Source organism: Grus americana, chromosome 26 (assembly GCF_028858705.1).
Source record: "Grus americana isolate bGruAme1 chromosome 26, bGruAme1.mat, whole genome shotgun sequence".
Taxonomy (NCBI): Eukaryota; Metazoa; Chordata; class Aves; order Gruiformes; family Gruidae; genus Grus; species Grus americana.
In genome coordinates, this window is record NC_072877.1 from 2,369,691 (window position 1) to 2,396,421 (window position 26,731).

A 26,731-nucleotide genomic window follows, 5' to 3' on the forward strand; every position below is an offset into this window, starting at 1 on the left:
CCAACCACCCAGTTTCATCCCATCCGCCCCAAAAAACCACAGCAGGGCTCAAACACCCCCCCCCCAAACCGGGACTGAGCGGGGTCTTGCTTTTTCTCTCTCCAAATTTCCCGAACGCTGGAGCATCGCCGCCGGCTTTGCGTCATCATGCCGGAGCATCGCTGCCTGGCGGCATTGCGTCATCGCTGCCCGGCGGCATTGCGTCATCGCTGCCCAGTGTTGAAGCCGGTAGTTTTTTGGTAGCTGAGGGTTTGCTCCGGGCAGTGCCAGGACAGGGAGCAGAGGCAGCACCCCTGCGCCCGCACGACGCTGGGGTTCGGGTTTGGTTTTGGGGCTGGGACCAGCAGCAGGTTGGGCCACGCTCGGGTGTCGGTGGGTTGCTTAAAGCCGCTGGGCTCAGCTCCGGGCTCAGCTCCCGCCGGGGCACAAACGGAAAGGTGCAGGAAATGTGCAGGATTTAAAGCAGAATTCGGCCTTTTGGGTATAAGCAAGCAAGGGAACTGCTGCTGCGGGAATCCAGCCCCGTGCAAACGCCGCTGCCGGCAGCTGAGGCTTCGCTTAGTGCCGCTGCCGTCGCTGCGGGCTCCTCCGGCCGCTCGGCATCCGCCCCCTGCACCTTCCCCGAGACCCTCTCTCACCCCAGGAGCAGCTTTTTGCTCGCTCCCTCACCCTAAATAACAGAGGTTTGGCTGCAAGATGCCAACCCCCCCGAGCCCCGCTCCAGCCAAGCGCTTTGCCCACGGAAATGCATTTCATCCCGTGCACCGCGTGCTTTGAAGAAGTAAAAAAAAAAAAAAAAAAAGAAGATAAACCCACCAAAACAAACCCTTCCCCTGCACGTGCGGCTCCTTCCCCCGGGAGAGACTGAAAGAGAGACTGCACCGCACGTGACAGATGTTAATCGCATCATTTAATGCACTCCTGGAAGGCACTTGGATACAGGGCTGGGTAGGAGCCCGTACGGAGGAGAATAGACTATTGTCTCTTGTTTCCGCCAGCGCCCACGGAGGAACAGATAACCCCGCGATACACAATTCACCTGGGGTTTTATACGAAGGTGCAAATCTCGGCTCTTAATTTGGGGAGTTTTCTAACATATGCATGGTGAATACACCCATTTCCATGCAAATAAATAAATAAAAAAAAAAAACCCCGACACAAAAACATTTTTTTTTGTTTTGTTCGAAGCTTCTCAAAGCGCTGTTTGGTCTTGGGATGGGGGGGGATACAGGAGAGGGGAAAATAGCGACGGAGAGATCACGCCTGATTCACACCCGAGCATCCCCGCACCGAACGCCTTCAGCGTGGCCTGGGAAATAATGAAAAACCATCAAATATTCGTCGTAGGTTGGAGAAGGGCTATTTGCCGCGTGGGGCTGCCGGCGGCAGGGAACTGCAGGCAGAAGCAGCATCCCGCGGGTCGGCTCCCCGATTGAATTCCCCCTCAGTGACCCGGGAACGTAATTGCAGCGAAGGGGAGCCGGGACAGATCGCACCCGCCGTGGAAATCAGCATCTCCATCCATCACCCAACCCGGGAAGAAATTGAGGCAAGATGACTAAAGGTCCATAAAAGTAGCAAACTTATTGACTAATAGATTTCTTAGTCATGAAGTCCCCGTGCTCCATATGTACCGAAATCAAAGCAATTACGGATTTAAATGAAGCTGGAATCCGCGGTGCAGAAAATGCTTGTTTTAGCGTAAGATTGGCCAGAGGTGAATGACCTGTAAAACCCCTGGTAATGAAAGCTCTTCACAGCTTGCAGTGTTTCACTGGATGGTAATTGCTGCAGTCTGTGATACGGCTCTGGCTGTGCTAATGATGCACTGTTCCTTTTCATAGGACTCATTTAAGCTTCCCATTTTTCAGGGATTTCAAAGCAACAAGGCATCGTGGAAATTAACACATTAACGTGGACGTTTTCTCACTTGGAGTATTTAATATATTATTTAAAGCTTTCGACCGGTATCGATTAACAAAGTGATGGGGGCCGGGTGCCTCGGGAGAGGGTGGCCGGTGCGGCTGCGTGCCGGAGACAAATGGAGCGCGACACGGGCGTTCATCGCTCCCGGTTGGGCTACGTCGATACCATTTGTATTTTATTTAGCATGACAAGATGGATATATTAGAACAAAACATACATTAGGAAAAGAAAAAAAAAAAAAGATATTTTGGATGGGAATAAAAATCCTATTAACTTCCAAATGAAAACCACATGCAAGGGAGACAGTTGGCTTCGCTTCTTAGTTTATTATTAAATATTTTACTGGGGAGGGAAGTTCTGAGCTGAGCATCTTTTCCCTCCTGTTCCTGGCAAGAGCGGTTTGCGTAGCAGGGAGGGTTATTTCTCGGTCGTTTTGCCAAAGCGCTTTCTGGGTGCGGATCAACAGGTAGTGGTGGTGCATCAGGGTGGGGGGAGAGGCCCCGCCTGCGCTTTCGGATACTCGCGACTCGGGAGCAGCAAATTCAAAATGCCGGGGGTGAAGCGCGGCAGGGAAATGGATGCGGGGGGTGGGCTGGCGTTTCGTCCCCAGGGACGGAGACGGGCAGAGCAGCTCCTGCCACTCCTGAAATGCTTTTATTTTCCCCCAAATAGGAAGGAGAGCTCTTCTTCCCTCCCAGCCCTCGCAATCTCCGCGGCCGAGGCGCGAGCCCGGCTCCCAAGGGGCTCCGGGATTAATTTCTTTCGGTGACCCTGGGGGCCGCTCCAGCCTGACCCCACTGCCGGAGGGGAGGCGAGGTCGGAGCGAAGGAGCAGAGGGGACCAGCAGCAAATGATAAGAAGCTTGGGGCACTTAAGAGTTTGAACAATACGGAAATGGCATTTCCAGTTAACTTAATCACCGCGCCGGCTCCGGCTGAATATAAGCGTCGAGATTCAATTACCATCCCCGCGCGCGCGGTCCCCGGGGAGCGGTGTGTCACCGTCCCCCCGCAGCCGCCGGCTGTCGGCTGCGCCGTCCCACGCTGCCACCCCCCCCCCGGGACGCCTGTCCTCCCGCACGGCCTCGGGGGCGGCCGTGGGTCCCTGCGGGCATGCCTGCGGCCGGCGAGCGGGGTCGCGGCTGGCAGCGAGGGGTCGAGGCGTATTTGGGAATGATAAATAAGGAGGCTGCAGAGTGCCGGGCGCTTGTAGGGATATGAACTTATTCTGCCGGTATTTCTGTAAGGTATCGGGACAGCGGTTTCTGTTTCGGAAACGGAGGCAGCGGTGTGATTTGGTGACTGCGGAAGGTGCGTTGTACCTGCTCAGCATCATCCTGCGTCTCCCTCTCTGCGCAGGGGTGAGCATCATCCAAAACGCAGCCAGCGCAGGGCGTGGGGCAGAGCCAGGCAGCTCCCCACAGCCAGGGCCGTGCCAGCCCTATCCGCGTCCGGATGGTTCTTAAGGCTGATCCTGGCAGACGAGGGGATGGGAGAGGTGATGATGATGAGGAGAAGTTTGGGAGGCAGCACTCGTCCCCATGTGCCGTGGGGCGTAATGAGCCCCAGTGCATCCTTTCAAAGGCTGTGGGGACATCGCTGTGACAACGGCCACGGTGCTAAAGTTATCAGGTTATCAGGTCAGCCGGCTTTCCTACAGCCAGGCTCTGTCCTTGTCCCCAAATCCTCCTGGCTCTTACCCCTTCCTCCGTGGCCGGTTTGGCGGTGGGACGCACGTGCCGGGCGTTTGGGCTTGGCCGCAGCCCTGAGCCCAGGCAGGGAGCCGCGATCGTAACCATGGGATAATCCACTTTGCTGAAGCTGCCTGTGAGACCGTTCTTTATTTTTATAGAGAAAAATCTAATCCAGAAAATAAGAAAACACTCATTATTTAATTTTCCCCAGTATTTTCGTGTGCTCATGGGATTTTAATAATATTAATTATTATTTAATTTGCGCTTTGGCAATTCATTTGTGCTGAGCTATTATTTTATCAGAAAGAGAGCAATGCTCAGACTGCTTTTGCATCACTGTGCATCCTGCCGGCCTCCAGCCCTTCCTCCCAGGCACCCATCCATCTCCCCATCCCACCCGCCCTTCTTCATGGGCACCCATCCATCTCCCCATCCCATCCCAAGCAGCCTGACATCTCCGTGTTCTCCTCCTCCTCCTTTATTTTATTTTCTTTTTAATCTCTCACTCCTAGACCCTAAAGATCAATCTGTTGCACGTGTCACCGGGTGCTGTTTGCCTGTACGGGTGGGAACAGCCGAGCAAAGGGCTGCCAGGATCATCAGCTCCGAGTCACAAAGCGGAAGATTTGGTCACTCCCGGGCGTCCCCAGCACAGGAGCATCCCTCCACACCATCCCTATCCCAGCATCCCCCTATCCCAGCATCCCTCCATCCCAGCATCCCTCCATCCCAGCATCCCTCCATCCCAGCATCCCTCTATCCCAGCATCCCTCTATCCCAGCATCCCTCCATCCCAGCATCCCTCTATCCCAGCATCCCTCTATCCCAGCATCCCTCTATCCCAGCATCCCTCCATCCCAGCATCCCTCCATCCCCCTCCATCCCCTCCAGCTGCAGCCCCACTTCCCCAGATAATGAGAGCGAGTTTAAAAAACTTAAAGCCTCTTCCTGCACGCTGGTGACTGACACAAATGGAGTTCATATTTAATCATCTGTTAACTCGTTGTCTATTATAGCTCTTTAATAGCACCATAGATATTCTTAATGAAGCATGATTTAAGGTATTTACAGCTCTAGGACCGACAGACATCACTCACAGTGTGCAGGTAATGAGGCGTAAAACAGCTCTGGAAACCATAAAAATGGGAGAGAGAGAGCGAGGAGGGAGAGAAAGCAGGCGAGGAGTTAGGAGCTGAATTGTTCCAGGGTTTGTTTTAAAATGTTTAGGCATTTAAAGTCATTTCAGCTTTCCCGAGGTGTCTGGTAGCACAGAGTTCAGCGATTCCCAGCGCCGGTAACCCCTGCCTTGCCGGGGAGGGGTCCGGCCCCGCGATGCTCCTGGGCCAGGGCGGCTGCTGCGGCAGCTCCTTCCCTCGCGAGGATGGGAAGGAGTGGGGAAAAAGCCCTTTGAGGGTCCCCAAGGGCCGTGCAGGTGCATCTGCGGGGCACGGTGATGCCCCAAAGCAAAGCTTGGATTTTTTCGGTGCATTCGATTGCCTCCGCCAGCACTGTTTGCTTTGCCCACCCGGTGGCACGGTCACCACGACCCCTTTGCTTATGATGGGGAAACAATGACCCTTTGCAAATGTCACCCTGTGCAATCCTTTTTTTTTTTTTCTTTCTCCCAGTAAAAAAAAAAAAAAATCCTGAAAAAAACCCACCCAAACCCAAGCCAAGATTTGGAAAATAATTTGTGACGGAGGTGCCATTTTGCATCAAAATATTTTGTAGAAAATGTCAAATGTCACCAATCCATGTGTCCCACCGTGTGATAGTAATTGGGCTGGAAGGCTGCGCTCTGCCATCGCGGCCGCTCGCCGCCGCCTCCTCCTCCTCGCAGACCGCTCGGGAAATGTGTCGCTGCCCCCGAGTTCATCCCGGCTCCCCTGCCTGCGGAGCGGGCAGCGCTGCCGGCCTCGGCGTCCCCAGCCCAGGGACGAACGCGCGGCGTTCGTTAGCTCGCCCCCGAAGCCGCGCCGCCCAAATGGCAATAAATAGCTACTGGGAAAGGGGGGGGACACACGGAGCAACAGCTCGGCAGCTGGTTTGGGGGTCTTTTAATTCCCTTTTTGCTGGTGTTTTTTGGGGTTTCTCTTCTGGCTGGAAGATGGGCAGCGGTGCCGCCCCGTTCCCCTGATGTCAGGTGTCTGGCAGCCAGCTTGCAGGTGATGATGATGATGATGGTGATAATGATGATGATGATGATGATTTAGATAAACCTTGATTTTGGGGAAACCCAGCGCAGGGTCCCTGAGCGAGGAGGCACAGCCTGTTGCTCTCCTCCCTCCCCAAAAGCCACCGAGAGGCGCAGCCTCCTCCATACCCACCCCTCGCAAACCTGTATTTACAGCATCACGGAGCCCTTGGAAGATTTATCCCATTTTCTAGGTTACGTTAAGCGTGTAACACACCCATTGCAGTTTCACTGCGAGGAGCCGGTTTGTTCTGCTACGGGGGGAAAACAAACTGTTCTCCTTTCCCAGCAAATAACCCATTCCTTAAAGCATCCCAAGACCTTCGTCGGGGAACAGACCTTTAATGCGTTCGCTTTAACGATCCTGGATTAATCAATTCTTATTAGAACATTAGGCTGCATAAATATTTGGCCGGCTTCTCTGCGGCGAGCCCCGGGGGAGAGCAAAGGGATGGGGAGAGTTGCAGAGCGTTAGAAAGTCAATGAAGTTCCCTTCGGCAGCGCGGGGCTGGGGGGGGGGAGCACAGACCTGCGGCTGGGGGAGTTGGGTCAAGCGTTCGGATGGTGCCACTTGTCCCCTTGGGCAAGTCCTGCGGAGTAGGGTTAATATTGCTGACCTATTTTTGCAAGGGGAGAAGAGCGGGGAAGCGGTGAGGTGCTGGGTTTAAAATAAGAAGGTAAAATCCTGCTGCGCGCTGCAGCTCTTTCCCCAAGCCACAATAACGGACTCGGTTGCAAACAAATTTTTTGCCTGCCTCCCCACCCCGGTGCTGTTAGCCACCAAAGAAGGAGCTAGAATTTCTCTTTGGCGAAGCATCAGCAGCAGAATTGCTAACTATGTGCCCGTTATAGAAACTTTTTAGTACTGGGGACGAGCCAAGAAAAAAGCCCAGATTGACTCTCAGCTCTCAGCTGGTGCTCGCAGCGCTTCCACTCCTGCACCGGTGGGACGCAGGCTGGAACCCTCGAGCGATCACCCGGAGAGCCGGGTTGATGTTCCCCAGGACGCTGGGCACCCTGCCCAGCACCCTGCCCGGCCAGGAACTCCTGCCCCGCTCCGGCAGGTCGCTTTGGGTATATTTAGCTTTTCTGCTTTGCAGTTTGATAAACCAAGCTCGCCCCCGGCATTGGCGCCAGGGCGCAAGCTCCCACTCGGGTGCCGCGGGCTCGGGGTGCGTCGCCACGTCCCATCTCCGAACCGGAGGGACCGGCCAGCCTCGGTCTGCATTGTCTCGGGCCGTCAGTCGCCCTGAAATCCTTTGCAGCGAGATAATATGGGCTGTTGCAATGCCGAAAGCTCTCGGGGAGGCGGAGGGCCTTTTGGCTCCGATACCGTCTTAATCCGTCGGTGCCCTGGTTTGCCTCTGCAGCAGCTCCCTACCTTGGGATATCTGTGAGCAGCTGTAAAGGGACACGGGTGGCAACAGGCCAGCTGGAAATCTCACCTATTTCCTCACTACCAGCAGCGTTTGCTGTGAGCAGCGTAGCAGCCCTTGCTCCGGGAGCCGCAGCTCTGAGGGCTGGAGGAGCTGGGGAGGATCCAGGTGGACTTTTCAAAATCAACCAAACTCACTTATCCCCTGGGCCGGGAAGCCTGGGTGGGGGCCTGGCTGGGGCTTTGCCCATCGCTGTTCCTTAGTTTGGGGATTGAATTACTAAGATGAGCGGGGCCAGCAAAGCTGGGCGCCATCCGGCTTCCCTTCACAGTCAGGAGAAAGTGATTTCGTGCTGTTTTGCTCCGTGCCCCGCAGCAGGCATGCCGGCAGGACGGGGCTTTGCTCCGGCTCCATCCCTAGCTGAGCACGGGCACCCCCGGCAGGGCAGAGCCCCGCGGCCGCCCCGGCGCTGCCGAAAATGCCGGGGCGCTGCATGTGTGCCGCTTCCATGTGCACTGGTTTCCAAGGAAACCGCTCGCTCTACATGTGTGTCGCTTAACACCCTATTTGCTTTCATTTGGATAAGTCTTTAATTCCTGCGCAGCCCCAGCTCCGCGGGATCTATTGAGCTGCGTGCGTATCCTCAGCACACAAATCCCTCTCCCGCCTGCCTGCCTCTTGAAAAGTCCCTGCCTGCTCCGAGCAAGTTTCCTAAACCTGTGGCTAATCGGAGCGGCTGATGCTTTCTGCGGTAATAACTGGATCTGTCGCTGCCGCCTCCCTCTAGAAACAATTAGCAGGGAAAACACGACACGCAGCGCTGCTGTCATCTGCCACCAGCTCTGCTGCTTTGGCTCCGTTTCGGGTGGTGAAGCAGGGCAGGACGCCCGCGCCCTGGGATGCGGGGTGCAACGCCAGGCGGGGGGGGTTAAAGCACCAGCTCCGGTCGCACTGCAGAGCCCTCGGGGAAGGCGGCAGCTGGTTGCGATGGTTAAATGCCGATTGCAAAGCACCCCAGCGGGAGGGCTGGCTGGGGAGCAGGGAAGGGTGACCCCTGCGTGAGCCTGGCAGCGTCCCCGTTGGCGCGATGCTGCCGGGATGCGGCGTGTCGCAGCGTGTCCCCGCATGTCCCGCGCACCAGCAGCTCCTCCGTGTCCCGGGCTGAGCGGAAAAGGGTGACTAGGTGTTGGGGGGTGTTTTGTTACCCCAAATTTTCAGCCGTGGTAATGCAAAAATAGGTTTTTCTTCCCTCTCCCCCTTCCTCCCTTCCCTCTGCAACGTAAGCCGCCGCCCGTTCTTCTGCACTGGAAGACTGAGGCATTTTCTGATCTAAACCCACTTTCCTCCTCTCCAAAAATCCCCGGGGCTGGTTCACGCTTGCGAAGCTGAGCAGCTCCCGTGGCACTTGGGGCTGGCTCCTGGCTGGAGCTCTGACAGCAGCTAATGCTGTTAGCCTGTGTCGAGGAGGGATTTCGGCATTAAAAAAACCCACCCGAAAATCACCAGCACTCGGGCTGCTCTGTGGCTTGCAAGCAGAGCCAGAGGAAAAAAAAAAAAAAAAAAACCACCCGCCCCACGTCTGGGGTATTCGGCACGGCTCGGGAATGCCGGCCAGAGGGTTTGCCCGGCTTTCGGGGAGATTTTCGGGGGGCTGGTGCAGCCCCGGAGCAGCGCCCGGCCGCTGGCACGGGATGCGACGGCACCTAAGCACCCGGAGATTAACTCGGGGCCACGGAGGGCTTTGCTATCTTTAGGTGGAAGGTGAGGGATTGTGGCTCTTAGGGTGGCCCGCAGGTAATGAGAGAGAAAAATCCCTCGGTGCCAGCCCGGCTCGGGGCCGCTGACCCCGGCTCCTGTCCCCGCGGGGGTCTGGCCTCGCCGGCCCCCGGCCGCGTGCGCCGCCACCTTTCTAGGCCACAATCTGTACCGAATTGCGAGCCTGCTGTTAACTTCGCTTGCACTCTATTCTCGTGTTTGCTGTTATTTTTTAACACTTTTTTTTCCCCCTCTTTTTTTTTTTTTTTTTTTTTTTTTTTTTTTTTGCATAAAAGCACTATCCTCTCCCCAAAGCCTGCCTGTAGGGAAGGCATGGTCTGTACAACTGCAATTATTTCGAAGAACAGATGGAGTGAGGAGCAGAAAGTCTGTTAATAGTAATAGAAATGCTACATGTTAACCTGGACAGCACACGATGACAGTCCCATGACTACACGTTCTGTTCCCACCAGCTGGGCTCCCGAGCAGAGACGAGAGATTCAGAAACGCCGTGCTCAGCTCCGCACCCTCCCCAAAGTTAGAGCTTAAATTCCTTCACACTTGCAGCGTAGGGTTTTTGGGTTGTCGGGCTTCTTCTCCCCCCCCCCCCCGCCCCTTCCTTCCTCCTTCCCATTAAACGCCGATTTTAGCACCGGCAAGGAATATTGCTGATTTTTTCCGGGATGCTTTCGGCGATGCAGCTGCGGGGAGGGAGGTGGCAGCTCTGCTCCGAGGTCCTGAGCTTTGCCCTCGCGCCGCGGCACCGTCACGGTTCCTTTTCCCCGCGCACATCTGTATGGTTGGTGTAAACCCCCCCGTGACGCAAACGCATCGAGCCGGGCTGGGATTAATGCACGGGGGCAGCAACACCTCGCCGGCCGCGCTCCCAGGCAGGGCGGTTGCATGAGCTCGGGATTTTCTTTGCAACTGTTGCAAGCTGTTTTCTAAATAGGTTGAAATCCACCTTTTCTGGTTAAACCAGTTCTTGTTGTGGAGATGTTGTTTGCAAGGCGGAGGGTGCTGAGCGATGAACGGCTCCGGTGGGCTGCAAGGGGAAGGGGCTACGGGGGATCGCTGGGTACGGCAGTGCTCCGGAGCTTGCTTGCTCCATTTCACTGAACCAGGGGTTGGGAAATAGAGCAAAAAGGTGGTGTCTGCCCCGACAATCTCACTGTGAAAATCCCTGCCTGGTTTCACAAGCGACCGCAGGATTTAGCCACCGAGCTCCAGCTAATTTTGGTGGGAGTTGCATGGCTAAATCCCCCAGCCGTTTATGAAACCTCAGCCCTCGGGCACGCTGGAGCAGTGCGTGGCACCGCTGGCGAGCTGACAGATGCACCTGGAGGTTTTATTAGGATATAGATCCCTTAATCTGGGTGCTTGCAGGATAATCTGGTGCCTGAGGTCCTGCCAAATCCCCTGAGATCAGCAGGTTTTCTATCCACAGCCTCCAGAGGTCACTTCAAACCCAGCTCCATCCTCGGGGGACCAAAATATCCGCGTTGTCTCGTAGCACAGGTGGCACCCTTGGGTGCTGGATGCCCTCAGTGGGGACCGGGGGGGGGGGGGTGTCACTGGGAGGGATGTTGGGGGGCTGAGCCAGCATCGTCCCTGAGTCCCTGCTCTCTTTGCCTGGTCGCCATCGCCCAGGAGAGGTACCCGCCTGCGTGGGGAGGCAGCGGCTTTGCCTTCCTGCAGCATCCCTGGTGCCTCTTTCGGTTGGTTCGGGGCGGGTTAGGTAGAGTTTAGCGCCCCACAGCCACCCTCACGTCCGGCCGCTGCCCTGGGGCCGGAGCCGCGTTTAAATCCCCAAAATATCCCGTCCCTCTCTCGCAGGGATTGCAGCCCTCGAGGGCAGGTCCCCTGTGCTGCGGCGCATCGCTCTGCCCTGCGCCGCTGTGGGACGTGGTTAGAGGATGGCTGGCAGGGGAGGAAATTCTCTCGGGGGCCTTTTATTTGCAGGTAGCAGAAACCCCCTGTTCTTCCTCTCTTTGAAGAGATTTAGATCGCGAGGAGTAAATCGTCACGAGCGGGTTTGTGGCCCTCGCGTTCGTCGCTCGCCTTCCTTTTGCACGAACGCAGCTGTCAAAGTGTGCGTGCATGGGAAAGCGTGGGGGAAAAAAAAAAAAAATGTATTTTGGGGGCCGAGAAAACTCCTGGAGGGATGTTCTTTGCTCACAGACCGCCGGTGCAAGCCCCCAGTCCCGCACACCGTGCCCATAGCGTTCTCCTCTCCTCTTTTGCAGAGCAAGAAGTACGTTCTGGTGCTGGTGGACCCCGACGCTCCCAGCAGAGCCAACCCCAGGAACCGTTTCTGGAGGCACTGGCTGGTCACCGACATCCCAGTGAGTCGTCCCCCCCCGACCCCGCGGGGTCCGTACGTCGGGGTCCCGGCAGCTCGGGGCTCCCCGGAGGGTTGGATTCCCACGGGGCTCGCATCTCTTTCTCGGTACGGCAGCATCTCAGTGAAATCCCAGAGGATGAGCGTTTGCGAGAGAAATGTAAATGGTGCTCGGTGTGTAGGTAGGGGAGTGCTTCCTCAGGCTATATAGAGCGGAGCTGGTCCAAAAATATTGCTGGGTTGGTTGTTGTTTTTTTTTTTCCTTCTTCTTCTTCTAAGGAAATGCTGAAAAAAACCTGCTTTGAAAACTCCCCACCACCAGTTTTCTCTGCAGAGACAACCGGTCGTTTCAAACATCTCTTCCTGCCTTTTTTTTTTTTTCCGGTTAAAAAAGAAATTTTGGTGAAAATCTCACTGGTGCCAAATTTTCCCTTTTTTTTTCTTTTTTTTTTTTTGGTGAGAAAAGTACTTCCAGCCCCAAGAAGCAAATGGGGGGGAAATGGGTTTAGGCTGAATTCCTGCTGCTTCCCAGCTCCGAGGCCCCGGGACAGACGGAAGAGCCCTTACCCCGGCAGCGGGGCGTCATCCCGAACTGTCCCGGCGCATCACTGGTTTGCTTCCAGAAAGGGTTTGGAAAGTCAGTTTGTTCCTTTCCTGCTTGCTTTTATCTTTTAAAAGATTAGGTGTTTCAGCCCTGAATCAATCTAACTAATAATCTTAGTACTAAAGTCTAATTAAGATATCAATTAATTTGCAGCATGCATTTAACAAGAAATATCTCGTCATTCTCCTCTATTATTCTCTGAAATTACTGCTAAGGGCTTTTTGTACAGATACCTTAATTAGACTTTTTATTGTTAATGGGAATATTGAGCAAATTAAAATTGGATATTAATACTTTCCATGAATTTCATAATTGGCTGAAAAATATAAAGCATTCAGAATAATTGCAGAGATTTGTGTACAGGGCTTTTTTTTTTTTTTTTAATCCTTCGCAGAAACCCTTCTGCATTTCTAACAACAGGGTCCTGAAAGTCTCTCATTAATTTTAATATTTACTAAACGCAAAGAAGCCCAAGCTCTTGTTTTCCCTTCTGTACACAGATCCTTCTGAGGCATTCGCTATTGCTAATTATTGTGGTTTTCTTTTTTTTTTTTTTTTTTTTTAGTATAAGATCATTTAAGCAAAGAAGGGAAATGTGGGATTAAAACCAGGTTTCCAGTGCAAACGGGAGGTGTTTTTTCCCTGGCATTTGGGCGATTCGGTTTGCAGTATAAAAGGTCAGAAAGCTCCTTGCCAGGCCGTGAAGGAGGGGAAAAAGGAGATTTTGGGGAGGGAGAAGGACTTTCCCATCCCCAGGTACCGTGTCGCTGCCAGGGACGGGGCTGACCCCCACCCCACCTATTCCGTAAGCATTGTCATCGTGAGAGAAATATATATATATATATGTGTGTGTGTGTGTGCGTGTGTGCATGTATGAGCAGTGAGTTGGACTCAACGATCCTTATGGGTACCTTCCAACTTGAGATATTCCATGATATATTGTATATAAAATACATATATTGATACGAGATATATCAAAGTATATATAACGATGTGATATATATCTATATCTCATGTACGCACACACATCTCTGCCTGTAAATCTCCGTTGCCCTATAAGACGCCACCAAACCCATCGTCATCCTCGCAGAGCACCAAGCCAAACTCAGCGTGCTCCAGCCCCGAGGTCGGTGCCCGTTGCCGGGGTGCAGGCAGGGGGGTCCCAGCATCCCCCCCCCTCCCCGCCCCGCCGTGTTCCCGGGGTCGCAGTGGGAGCTTTCCCAAATCACCAGCCCCAAATCTCTTCTGCGAAGCCGGCGGCTCGCCGGGCTCAGACACATGGCGTCTCGTTGAAATGCAGATCGTTGGGGGGTATAGGGAAGTCTTGGCTCCGAGGAGCTTCAGCTGACAGGCTTATTTGCACACTGGCTCTAAAATAACCGTGTAGGCTTTACATGACACCTTCTGTTGCTTTGGTGCAGAGAGGGGCTTTTGAGTGCCTTTCTCCGGGAGGGACGGGGCGGCCGGCGCGATGGTTGGGGGGCTGCGAAAGCCCCCGCACCCTGGCATCGCCCCGGCGTCGCCCCGGCATCGCTTTGCCGTCCCCGGGGTTTGGAGGGAAGCGGCTCCGGCAGCTCTAAATGCCATTCTAGGTGCTGCAGTACCTTGGCACGCCACCAAGTTTGGGATTCGGCTCGGAATTTGCTTTCCCAGGTGGGTTTCGGGATGGAGCATCCCATCCCCGGCGGTGCTGCTCGCCGTTCCTTATCAGCCGCTGCTCCGCCGCTCCTCCAATTGTCAAACACGAGAGATGCTTTCACTCCCATTCAAAATAATTTAAATAAAAATGTTGCTACAAAGTGGAATAATATCTTTTGATGAATGTTTTTAAAGCCCTTTAGGTTTTCATGGTAATTTGCAGTGTAAAATTATTTAGAGATAAGAGCCAAATTAGCTCTTATAGGCGGAGGTCGATATGTCCCGTTATCCATGCAAGCAGTGTTTAAATATAATCAGCCTTTACTCTAATGCAGCATAATTGTTCATTTGAAATAGCTTTTTTTTTTTTTTTTTTACTCCATTCAATGAGTCATTAAAATATTCAAAGGATAATGCAGTGAATTGGAAATGAATTTATCACATTATCCTGTATATACTGTAGAGCATCAGGTAACTAGGCAGAGTCGGAACCAGTTTACAGAGAAATCCAGTAAACAAGGCTTTCCATTTTGTATTCAGCGGGGGAAAGAAAAAGAAGGGAGAAAATACTGCCCTTCAAATGGAAAGCTTTCCGTCTTTATTCCCCCTCCTTGGGGAGGAGGAAGGGGGGAGGGAGAGAGCAGCAAATTTGTACTCCACTAAAGCCTCGCTGCTTTAACTTTATTTTTATCAAAATATGTTTGTAACAGAAAGTCGTTATGGAAACCAGTTCTGCCAGCCGGGAGAAATCCTGCGCCAGGCTGGAGCGGAGCGGGACCCACGGGCGCTGCCGCCGCCCGGCACGGCTCGGCTCGCTCTGCCGACCCCTTCCCCAGGCGGGGGGGCGTTGGGGAAACTGAGGCACGGAGCCGGTTGGAGACCGGTCCGGCGTTAGGAGAAATGCGTCAAACGCGTTTGAAGGCGAGCCGCTCCCGCCCCGTCGCCCATCACCTTCCGTGGCTTCTCTCCCCACGGTGGGTGCGCTGGGGTGCAGCCCCCCGGGGCTTGCGGTCGTTCCCGTGGCTTTGCAGAGCGGGGTGGGGAACTCACGGCTGTGGGACCGGCAGGTTTGGGTGCTGGGGGACCTCAGCATCCCTGCCCGGTCCCAGAGGTCCCGGCACCACCGTCGGTCCTCGCCTGCGGCGCTTGCTCCCGCGGTTGCGTTTGTCAGAGCGTTTCTCCTTGCTGGCTGGTAAACAGGCTCTGGGTTGCAAGTGTCACCATAGAAACAGGTGCTATCTTAAGCAAACAAGGGCTTTATTAACCTTAAAAGTTACGGGATTTTTGCATGATTAGAGGCTGGGAAGGGAGCTGCGGGGGGCCGGCTGCTCGCCCACGCACGTGGCCCTGCACCCTGCCCCAGCCGACGTCCCTGTCCCCGTCCCAAAGGGACGCCGATGCACGTGCTCTGAAGGAAAGTTTTCCCCCTAGCGTGTTATTACAGCATGGTATGGGGGTCAACCTCATCCAAAATGTTTGGATTTATTAAAAATAATAGAGAGCAGCTGTTAATTGCCGGCTGCTGTTATTTCTGCCCTCGGCTGCTGGGCGAAGTGCCGTACGGACGCGCCGGGGGTGCTTTTGCAGAGCATTTGTGATCCGGGCGCGTTCAGCATCCCAGCAGTGCCAGCTCCAGCCAGCCAGGAGAAAAATCTTGTAGCAGGGAATGAAAAAAAAAAAAAAAAAAAATCAGCTTTTTGAGTGTGCTGTGGGCAGGAGGGATCCCCGTTTTGGGAGATGCCGGAATGCCGGGACAGGTTTCCCCACGTGCCGTTGGGTCGCCGATCCCCGCCGCGCCGGTGGGATCTGCTGGGGCGGGTGCCATGGTGCTGCGTTGGTGTTCTCCTCACTGGGGCCCTTTCGACTCCTACTTTTTGGTGATTAAACCCAGGGTTTGAAAGGGAAAGAGCAGAGAGAGATGTTGTTTTAATTGGTGACTTGGCTCCGCGGAATAGTCAGTTCCCCGGTGTGAGTGTCTGTCGCTGCTGGTTAATGAAGCCTTTATTAATAAAAAGAAAAAAAAACCCTAAGGAAAACCAAAATAAGCGTACGAGGTTGCTGCTCGGGTGTAGTTTTCTTTGCACTTCAAGCTTCTTTGGTCCTCCGTAGGCACGTGGCAAGGTCGAGTCACCCCGAAACGCCGGCGGGAGCCTCGGCATTGCCGCGTTTGCCGGGACCCGGCGCCAGCCCGCGGGGCACGCGTTTCCCTGCCGAGGTTTGTGTTGAACAGGTTTCCCGTGAGCGGTAGCCCAAGTTGAGTGTCAACCACTATTATTCATGCTCTGCAAACAGATGGGGTTTAATTGCCGTTGCTGTCAGGCTCTCTGCAAATATCACATGAAAAAGGCTTTTTGGCTAATTGTTTTAAAATAAAAGTTCAGAAACGATGTATAGAAGCTATAGATCGGATGTATTTTAAAGAGCAAACTGTTTGTGTTACCTTTAAACATAGTCCTTAGTCGACAGCATTAGGATGCCGCCCTAGGTCCTGCGGCGTCGGAACAGTACGAGAGCAGTAACGTCCCGCCGCAGGAAAACCGCCACCGGCCCGAGCCGCGGGGAGCAGAGCTGCTCAGCCGGGGAATTTCTCCGGCAGCACCAGGGCAAAGCGCTGCCCTCCCCGGGCTGCAGCCAAGGGAAGGAGAGAAGGGAGCTCGGGGAGGGCCAGAGCTCCCCGGGGTGAGCTGGAGGTGGGGAAAGGTTGCACAAGCACGTGCACGAGTGCGTATCTTTGCACAAGGACGTGGTTTTGCATAAGCGCGTGTTTGCACGAGGCCGCCGCAGGCACGAGCCGCGTCCCCGCCATGGTGCTGCACCCCCTTGCAGCCTGTGCTGACCCGTTGCAGCTGCTCACGCTGCGGGGAAAAAAAAAACCCCTCCCTGCATTTCTTTATCCGCTCTTGGTGCAACGGCACGACTCCGGCAAACCTCGGCGCCCGCTCCGCCGCCCGTCCTTGCGCTGCCCTTTGCCGCCGTGGTCCGTCAGTCCTGGGGTGCTCTGTCCCTCCCCGTGCTCTGCCTGGGGGAAATTCGGTCTGCAAAGCCCCGGTGCGCGAGAGAGGGTCAAACCCACTGCCGCGTCCCCGCAAACCCCGGCTTTCTCGCCCCGCGTGAGCTGCTGCTGGGCTCTCGTGGAGCCGCTGCTCAGGCTTATGCTCACCTGCCTTGTAATTAATGCTCCCAGGTAATTGCACTCCCAACCCCCCCCCCCAAAAAGCTGCCACGAAGCAATTCCCCCTGGGCCACAGCGAGCGCCGAGAGCACACGGGGGGACGTGCAACGGCTCTGCTGCGTCTTGGGGAACGGCCACCCCATAGCCTGGCTGGAGCAGCGGGGACAGGGCTCCGTCGCAGGGACCGAGGGCACTTTTGCTTACTGGAACCCATTTTGGGGCCGGGAGGAAAAGGGGGAAAGCGCTGAGTACCCCGACACGTCCAGTTCCCAGCCCGTCCCTGCGTTCGCCACCGTGGCAGGGCTGCAGCCCCCGTGCCCGGCTCAGCTCCCGGCAACGCGGCACCTTCCTCTTCTGCGCGCGCCGCGCCGAGCAAAGCACTCGGGGCTGTGCTCGGGATGACAGGCTCTGCACAGACGTGCATTATATGATTATTATCATTATATTGCCAAGGATCCATGATGAGAGCGATGATTACGACGGCTACAAAGAGGCTCTTGTAAGCAGGGGCTGTCGGCAGCGAGCTGCTCGCAGTTTTTTCCGCTCAGTTCTGTGCAGCCCAGCCCCGTCCCGCGGATGCTCTTGGCTTTGCTCAGGCCCTGCCATTGCACAGGGGTGAATTTAGGGTGAAGCCGCGGTGCTAAAGTATTCAGAACCTGGAAATCTGGCTGGTTTGGGGGTTATTTGGGATGTTTCTGTGCACGAGACACACGGTTTGTTGCAGCGCCGGGGCTGCCCCGTGAATCGGTCCCTCTGCCTTCGTCTCCGCAGCAGGTATTGTCGTTATGCAGATGGAAATTAAGGTTTTTTCCTCGATGCTTCTATTTCATTTAACATGCAAAGGCTAATAATTTGTCACAATTCAATAAAGCGGAGGTTACAAACACTCTTGCTGCTGTTTATTTAAACGATGGTTTGTTAATTAGCTCCTCTTAACGAGGAGAGAATAAATCAGATAAAACATACCAAAACGGCATGGAGATATTTTGCAGATTAATTTTATTTTCCAGCTGAGATGCTCCCGGCAGCCAGGCGCTCACCGGCTCCCGGCTCCATCCCAACCAGCCGTGGTGCAGGTCTCGGGGTGTGTCGGGGGGGGGGGGGCACATTGTGGCACCGCTCAGCCCGGGCTGATGCCTTGGTGCATCTTGCTCGCCACGGGTCCAAAAAGGACTTTTCTGGCTCTTTGCTGCTGCTGGGCTCTGCCCCTCCAGCCTGGCCGACCCTGTGGCACACCGGCTTCAACTCGCCGCTTGTTTAGTCTAAGGTGGTTGAGGGGAGGAAATAAAAATTAGATCAAGAATAAAGTTGTGCCGATGCAGTTGGGGGTTCGGGGCAGGTTTACCCGTCACCGTCAGCCAGAGCCGAGCTCTGATTTCACTGCCGGTCCCGCAGAGAGCGTTGAGCTCCAGTCGGTGTCCTGTCCCCGCCACCCTGGGGATATTTCGTATATACTCTATGAAATGTGTCCGGGAATGGGATTTCTTGCAAACTCTTGTCCGCGTCCCCTGCGAGCATCCGGGGACCACGCGGTGATGGCGGGAGGAGAGCGGCGGGGCCGTGCGTTCGCCAGGTCTACCTTGCGGAAGAGACGCTAATCAATGATTAATCGGGCATGTGTGGCTGTGTGGGAGCGATTTGTGTTGGAGGAGGGAACTCCTACAGCACCCCGGTCATGAATCATTTGAAAGGCAAATTTGCGCAGTTACCAAGGGAACGGAAGAAAGGAAGGGACTTCCCTTGCCGAAATGACTCGCGCTCTGATGCGGCTGAGAAAATCGCTCCAAAAAAAAAAAAAAGGGGGGGGGGAAAGAGTCGAAGCTGTGACTAAGCAGCAGAAGTTATGTAAAGCGCTCGCTGGGAAGTGCAGGGGAGGGACAGCACATCCTGCCGCTGCCCACGGCGGTGGCGGGGGGCGGCTGCCGGCCCCCTTCTCGCCTCCCCGGGGAGCGGGGGCGAAGCTGCGCCGGCTGGCCTGCTCCTCGCCTCTTGCCCTTGCTCATGCAGGTGCTTTGCAAAGGCTGGGTACCCTGCCTCAGTACCATCGCTGGAGCGGGGCACCGTCCCCGGGCTGGGACCAGGCACCCGCATCCCCCACCTCTGCCTCCCCCTTGGCCGTGGTACCCTAGGGAGGTGGTGCCGTGGCCAGCGTTGCACCGGGAAAATGTCCTTGCTCCGGGCCAGGGGGGCAGCTCTCAGTTTTGGGGCGATCTGGGGGATGCTGTGCCCTGCGGCATCGCCGTTAGCTGGATAGGTGCGTGGAGCCGGGCTGTTTCCATAGGGAATGGGAGGATGCGGGAAATGATGCTTCGCAGCGGGGCTCATGGGGATGCTCTTGGTGGTGGCCAATTCGGCACGTGTCGGCCAGGGCCGGGGCTGGGCTTGTGGCCGAGGGTGGGATCCCCTGCTCTGATCCCCTGGGAGCTTAGGCAAGGGCTACATACTTGGTTTGGGGACTGGCACCCAAATTTAATGGCGCTAGCCCAAATTTAGGGTTGCTCGTCTGAAGGACGTAAAAGCGTGTGCACGGTGGAGGCACCAACCCGCTCCTCCGTGGCGAGGGGATGCGTGAGGCACAAACGTGCGCCTCAAAAACTCTGAAATATTGTTTCTCTGAAAACACGACCCCAGGACCGTGCGAAGGAGAGCAGCAAAGACCCGGGGCTGCGACAGCGAGATCTACAGCAGCATCTCGGTGGAGCCCCAGCCGCGCCGGGAAGATGCTTGGGATCTTTCCAGCTTCCGCCTGGGAGCCCCCGAGCCCGGCGGGAAGCCGCAATATCTCCCGAAAAGGGAATGCAGAGGCAGCTGCACGGTGGAGGAAAACCCTCTCCCTGCCCTCCCCTGGTGCCACAGACAACCGGTGTCTGAGCGATTAGTCACCGCGATAGCGCCGAGGCTTCCCTCCTCCACAGCAGAGCCTGTCCCCCCACACAGGCAAGCCAGCTGAATGCTTAATTGGAGTTCCTCACACCTACCGGGGTGTAGCCTTAAACGAAGTGACAGCGCGATCAAAGCGCTGGAGTCAGACCCTGGGAGCTGCGGGTTGCTATGGAGTTTCTGGCTTCTGATTTTAAAAGAAAAGGAAGGGGGAAAAAAACATATATATATATATATATCTATATCTATATCTCTCTCCATGTAGCAATCCCAACCCCAAACTTGCAGATGCTGCTGGTGGAGCAGTGCGGTCGGGGTGGGGAGGCTGTGGGGCTGGTCCTTGGAGGGGGCTGCTCCTCGATGGGGATGCTCAGCCCCGAAACGGTGCTTGGTGCCCCATAAAGAGCCAAAAGAGCCATTAAGAAACCCCGTAAGGCTTCTGCATCTCACGTTTGGGGAGGGGGTAGGAAAGCTCAGCGTGGCAGGGAGCATCCCGCGGGATCCAGCCGCGGTGTCAGCTCCCCGATTACTTTTGTAACCATCTCAGATGCATCAGGAACGTCACCAGCGAACAAGTCCCCGGGGTGGGAGGGTTGTCCCTGCGCCGGCCCCCGCGGCTGGGTTAGCTCGCCCGGAGGTGGCAGGGCTGGAGTTTGACCAAAGGATTAATTTTTCTGTCTGAAATTTACAGTGAGGATTTTAAGCCGATTAAAGCTGGTTTCTCGTCCCAGTGAGGCAACGCGCCGCGGTCTGGGTTGATCAGCCAGGGATGCTGCAACATCGGGACCCCCATAGATGGGGATGCCCGTGTCCCCCCACTTAGTAGCACCCCATCACCTCTAGCTTCACATTTCTCCAAAAGATGCTTGGGCTCGACTTTCAGGGGCCTTAAATTGCAGAGGGTGGGTAGCGGGAGCTGAGCCCCCGCCGCTGCCCATCGCCTGGGGGGGCTGGGAGCTTTGCTTTGGAGAGGGAAATTACGGCTTCATTCCCGTCAGGAGCAACTTCTTTTCCCCAAAACAGAGGCGCTGTGCAGGAGAGAAACAGGATATCGTTTGTGGTTTCATGAAAAAGTTGTCGTCTTTTTTCATTCTTGTCGCTTTGCGTTCTATTTAAAATTTGGGTATTCCGAGACGGAAAGTTATTTCAAAAGGGCAAAAACGTGTCAAGTTCCAGAAAATGGCAAAATCAGCTCGAGGGCAGCTTTTTTTTTTCAGTAACACAGTTCTCTCCCAAATCCCCCCCCGATCCAGTGCAGGATCTGACCCCATTCCCCTTCATCCCATCCTCGCTCCGGTGCTGCACGAAGGAGCATCCCTGGTACCAAAATGCCAGTTTTTCACCCCAATCTCTCTGCCGGCCGGCCGGTGGCACAGGTGCACTCTGGGGACGCGGGGAGGGGGGGATTTGCAACCCAGCGCCGTAGCGGGGCCTCTGCGCTGCCTCGAGCCCGACCCCAAATACCCACACGTGGGCAGGGACGATCGTTGGAGCCCCATCGATCCCGTCTGCCGCTGCCCAGCGCCGCCCCGGCTAAAGGGCCCTTCGTCGATAGAGCATCGACTCTCGCGGGGCGCTACCGGCAGGCTTAAAAAGATCATCTCGACACGAGGGCTTTTGTTTCCCTCCCCCCCCCCCCCCCCCCAATTAATTAGTGTGTTGTAAATGATTCGGAAAGGAGGTGGCCGGTAAATGCGAGAGCAATTAAATCTGCAGCGCCTGCGCCCCTCCGACCCCGCTCCCGATGCATCGATCTCGCTCGGCAGCCTCTGGGGAAGCGATGGGGTGGGTTGAGCCGGTATCGCGTCCCCCTGGTTTTGGGAAAAAAGGCTTTTCCCAGGCTGGGATCCGCTTCTGCCTCTCCAGGCAGGTGGAGCCGGTCGGCTCGCCTCTCCCCTGCAAAATGCAATAGTTTTATTCCCTGCTGTTTCTGAACGAGGGCCGGAACAAGGTAGCAGAGTGAGGAAAACCCTCCGCTGGCTTCCCTTGATGAACTGAGCTAATTTCTCTCTTAATGGTTAGCTACTGAGCTGAACGCGAGGCTTTCCTCCTGCACAGCAAACCCTCTCCCACACACAGACAAATAGGCTGAATATTTAATTGGAATTCCTCACACCTACAGGGTAAAGCCTTGTCAGTAGAAATATAGCCCATCGCCAGCTGGCATCCCCGCACGCCACCCACCTTATCTCTTAAAAAGAAATCCCTCCCCGTCCTCCCCCTTTTGCCGCACACCCACGGCCCCCCCCCACCCCGTCGGCTGCGGAAGGATGCTGCCCCCCCCGGTGCTGCGCCCCGCTCCCTGGGGTGCCCTCTCGGGGACAGGGGTGCTGTGGGAGGGCGCCCGGGCAGAGCCCGCTCCAACGGCCGTCGTGCCAGGGGAGCTGCCTGTTGCCCGTCATCTGCTGCGCCGCGGAGGCACAACCCTCGCCGGACCAGAGCGAGCCCCTCTGGGGACAGCGGGGACCCCGCCACGGTCCCAGGGTGGTGGCAGGGGACCGAGAGCAGCAGATGGCACTGCCGGTCTGTCTGCCCGCACCTTGCCTTGCCGGTGCCCGAATGATGAAACGCCGGGCGAAGCGTTGCCCAACAGGGAGGGCAGCCAGCGTGGCTGGGGCGGTTGGTGGCAGGGGGGTGTGCAAGCCCCCCGTGTGCAAGCCCTGGAACCTCCCAGGAGGGAAGGCTCCCAAAAATGACTCTCCCTCCCTCCCCGCGCTGTCGTGGCCAACGTGGGATGTGACGCCGTGGCATCAAGTGCTGCCGCAGAGCTGACAGGGATGCGGGAGGCGGGGGGAACTCCGTGTCCTCCCCGTGCTCCAGCCAAAACCCAGGGAGCAGCCGGGTGCGAAGGCAGAGCCTGGCACGGCTGAAAGCCCTAACGAACCAGCCAGACCCTCGCCTTTTTTCCTGAAAAGATAAGGGATGGGGCTGTGTGTTCCCAGCTGGATCACGCACACGTGCACACACGCACCGGATAGGGGAGGGTTTGGGGAGCCCACCCTGTGCTGCTTGCGAGGGGGATGCCGAATCCCGTTTCGGGATGCGCGCCCCTGACCGTCCCAACTCGGGACCGCCATGGGGATCGTCAGGTTGGTGCTGGGGATGATGGCAGCCGTCATGAATGCTTCTGCCTCCGCTGCTGCAGCTCCTGCCTTGCTCCTGCCCCTTCCCACCTCTGCAGCAGGCCCTGGGGTGGGAGCTGAGCCGGGTCCGGAGCATCCCTGGGCAGGGAGCTGGGGAGGGGGCAGCCAGGCTCGGCCCCCAGCGAAAGGGCTCTTCCCTATGGACGCAGAGCCTCCAGTGCCCACGAGGATGAGGAGGAGGAGGTGGAGGAAGAGGAGGGCAGCGGGTCTTGACCCCCGGGAGCGATGGGGAGGCAGCACTGAGTTCTGCCTTTTGTGCTGCTGGGCTCTGCTGGTGTGGGCAGCGTTTGTATCCCCCTCATCCCTCCAACATCTCCTTTGGTTTCTGACAGAATTGCTCTTTTCTCATCCCCCGTCTTTCCCTTTTTTGCTCTTTCTCCCTCTCTCCTTCTCCTCGTACCTCTCTCATCCCAGGTTTCAAAGACCCCCCCTCCATCCCCTGCAGGGACCTGCCGCCATCTGCGGTTTTCTTTCCCTTTCTTGTTTTTTTTTTTTTTTCAAAGTTTCCCCATGTCTTTGTCTTAACGAGCCAGGTTAAATATTCCGTAATCAGTGTAATAATACACCTGGACTTGTTCGCGAGATATCTGCCTTTTGTACTGCGACAGGACATTAATAGTAATTATTCTGCTTTGTAATTGGAGCTTTAAATACTAATTCAAACAGCCAGAGGAAAACCAATTAGTGCTAATTTATCTCTATGTGTTTTGGAGAGCCTGTGTCTGTCATACTGTGAAGAAATAGGTTGGTAATTAGTACAGTTGGGTGGTAGATAGAAGTAATTATCAGATTCTTTCATGTTCTTTAAAGGAAAAAAAAAAAAAATCTAAAGGCTGCATGACTCTTCCTTTCCGAGGAAGTTTGCACCTCGAAGGAAGGCAGTGCACGGTCCCAGCCAGCTCCGGGCTCGCCTGCTCTGCACGAGGCTCCTGGCTGGATCTTGTGGGCACCTCGTGCCGCACGAGGCGATGACTGATGCCGGGATCGGGATGCTTTGGGCACGGCCAGAGCATCCAAGGCGTCGCACGCTGGGTTCAGCGCGGGCAGGGGCGGTGGGGTGTCCTCGGAGGCAGCGAGCGGGACCGGTGCTGCAGGGGACGGCGGGGGACGCTGGTGACAAAGGCGTCGATCGGCAGGAGGAGCTGCACCTTTGCGTACGGCCGGAGGATCGCTCCCCGTGTCCCGGGCACTGCCCCGGGTAACTGAGCCCTCACGGTGCGCTTGGACCGTACCCGGCTTGTCTGAGCTGCGCATCGGTGGTTGAGCCGTGTCCTACGCGGTTGAGCCAAAAGCTTTGCGTTCGAATCCGACCCTGCGCCTTTGAGCCAGACCCTGCGTGTATGGATCCTGCCCTGTACATTTGAGCCAGACCCTATGTGTTTGAGCCGTACCTTGTGCGTTGGACCCAGACCCTACGCATTTGAGCCAGACCCTATGCATTTGAGCCAGATCTTACACATTTGAGCCGTACCCTATGTGTATGAGCCAGACCCTACGCATTTGAGCCAGACCCTGTGCATTTGAGCCAGACCCTGTGCATTTGAGCCAGACCCTGTGCATTTGAGCTGTACCCTATGCGTATGAGCCAGACCCTGTGCATTTGAGCCAGACCCTGTGCATTTGAGCTGTACCCTATGCGTATGAGCCAGACCCTGTGCATTTGAGCCAGACCCTACGCATTTGAGCCGTACCCTATGTGTATGAGCCAAAACCTACGCATTCAAATCCTGTTCTATGCACATGAATCCTACCCTGTGTGTTTGAAACGTACCCTATGTATTTGAGCCATGCCCCATGTTTCTGGATCCTACCCCTATGCATTTGAGCCATACCTTGTGTGTTTGAGCTATACCCTATGCATTCGAACCACAACCTATGCATTTGAATACCACCCTATGCATTTGAGCCATACCCCATGTATATAGAACCTATACTGTGGATTCGAGCCAGACCTTGTGTGTTTGAGCCAGACCCTATGCATTTGAGCCAGACCTTGTGTGTTTGAGCCAGACCCTATGCATTTGAGCCAGACCTTGTGTGTTTGACCCAGACCTTGTGTGTTTGAGCCAGACCCTATGCATTTGAGCCAGACCTTGTGTGTTTGAGCCAGACCTTGTGTGTTTGAGCCAGACCCTATGCGTTTGAGCCATACCTTGTGTGTTTGAGCCAGACTCTATGCATTTGAGCCAGACCTTATGTGTACGAGCCATACCTTACGCATCGGCTATACCCTCTCCCTTTTGGGGGACATGGGCGGTGGCCAAACGGCCGCTGTCCCCGTTGTCCCTGTCCCCATCGTCTCCTGGCGCTCTCGCTTTGCTGCCCGGGAGGAAGCAGCGGGTTCCTCGAGGACGCTGGGCCCTGCCACATGCTGCTTTCTTTTTTTTTTTCCCCCCTTTTTTTTTTTTCCTTTTTTTTTTTCCTCTTATTGGATAAGACGATCTCGAGGTTTTCTGTGCCTGGAGGATTTGGTTTGTGGTTACTTCGATCTCCCCCCCATGTTGTGCCATTAAAAAAATAAATAATGCATGGAGGGCTTGTTCACCCCATCAGGATGTCAGGCCAAGCCAGACCAGGAGCGCAGCAAGGATCTGCAGGAATTCATTAATGGCCCATTCTGTATTTCCTTTTCTCTTTAAAAACCCAGTGGAGTTACCTTGGTAATAATAAAGTGCACGATTCCAGGAGGGAGGGAACAGATTCTTATTTTGATTAAACGGATTTCTCCTCCTCCCCTCCTTGCCCCTTTTATTCCTGCCAATTTAAAATTTTTGTTTAGGAAAAAAAAAAATTATAAGCAAATGCTAATGATGGAAAAAAGCACTTTTTTTCAAGGGAGGGGAGAAAATGCCATTGGAAGTCTTCTATGCAACGAGATGCCGGGGGGCACAATATATCAAAGAAAATATAATACACCCAGGTTAAAACTAATGATTGCCATATAATTAGATGTGAACCATTGTGCTATAAATGTGTATTCTTCAGCGTGCTGTGATTTTACTGTAAAAGAGAGAGAGAGAGAGAGAGTGAGCGCGAGAGAGAGCGCACAAGAGAAAGAAAGACAGAAAAACACAGAACCCAGCAACATACTATAAAAAGCACTCTGTTGACTTTTCTGTTGTTTAGTATTCCTTGCCCGTACTCCCCCGGGAGTATGTAATTAGTGCTTTATGAAGAGTGCATTTAAAGCAGTTTAATATTCACCTCATTCAGTCTGAAACAATGTGATCACTGCTTAGACAAATCACTGCTCCTTACTGACATCCTCTGTCAGTACATTACCTCTGAAAAGACCTTTCAAGAGGCTTGGATGTTAATTAGTTGTCTATCATGTATAAACAGAGCAGTGAGCAGAAGGGCTGCACCAGGCCAAAGACACAGAGGGAAATATTGGAAATAGTTTTTTCTTTTTTTTTTTTTTTTTTTTTCCCTCCCCCTTTAATGAAAATTCCTGGCTTTCTCGTCCCCCGCTCCCCAGTTTGCCGGTGCTTTGCAGAGTTTTGAATGGCCTGGAGCAGAGCCTGGGTTTCCGTGCCGCTGGGTGCCCCCCCAGGGATGCTGAGCCAGCCTGGCCCCGCGGCTCTCCGCCACCCCGGCTCTGCAGGTGAGGTGCTGCCGGACCCCGGCCAGCCCGAGGAGCATCCTGTGCTCTGGCCCGGGCACCTGATGCTGCACCCCAAAATGTGAGCATCCCAGCCAACATCCCGGCCCGCGTCCCAGCGTTACATCCCAACCCTGCTTCCCAATGCTACATCCCAGCCCCACAGCTCAGTGCTACATCCCAACCCTGCCTCCCAATGCTTCATCCCAGCCCCACCTCCCAGCCCTGCATCCCAATGCTACATCCCAACCTTGCATCCCAACCCTGCATCCCAGTGCTACATCCCGACCCTGTATCCCAGTCCTGTATCCCATCCCACATCCCTCAGGTGCCCTCCCAAGCAGACAGGAATATGCAGCTGAATTCCCCTCGGCAGAATTCCCTTTGGAAGTGTGAAGCTGCCGTACT

At 55.2% G+C, this 26,731-nt stretch overlaps 1 protein-coding gene across 6 annotated transcripts in view; it reads left to right on the forward strand.

Moving 5' to 3' along the window:
- PEBP4 (phosphatidylethanolamine binding protein 4) overlaps positions 1–26,731 on the forward strand; it is an 83,640-nt gene that overhangs the window by 32,824 nt on the left and 24,085 nt on the right. For all 6 annotated transcript variants that reach the window (XM_054804522.1, XM_054804518.1, XM_054804521.1 and 3 more), the window contains one exon: positions 11,191–11,289. In XM_054804522.1, coding sequence (XP_054660497.1) covers positions 11,191–11,289 — 99 coding nt within the window. The remainder of the gene's footprint in view (positions 1–11,190; positions 11,290–26,731) is intronic.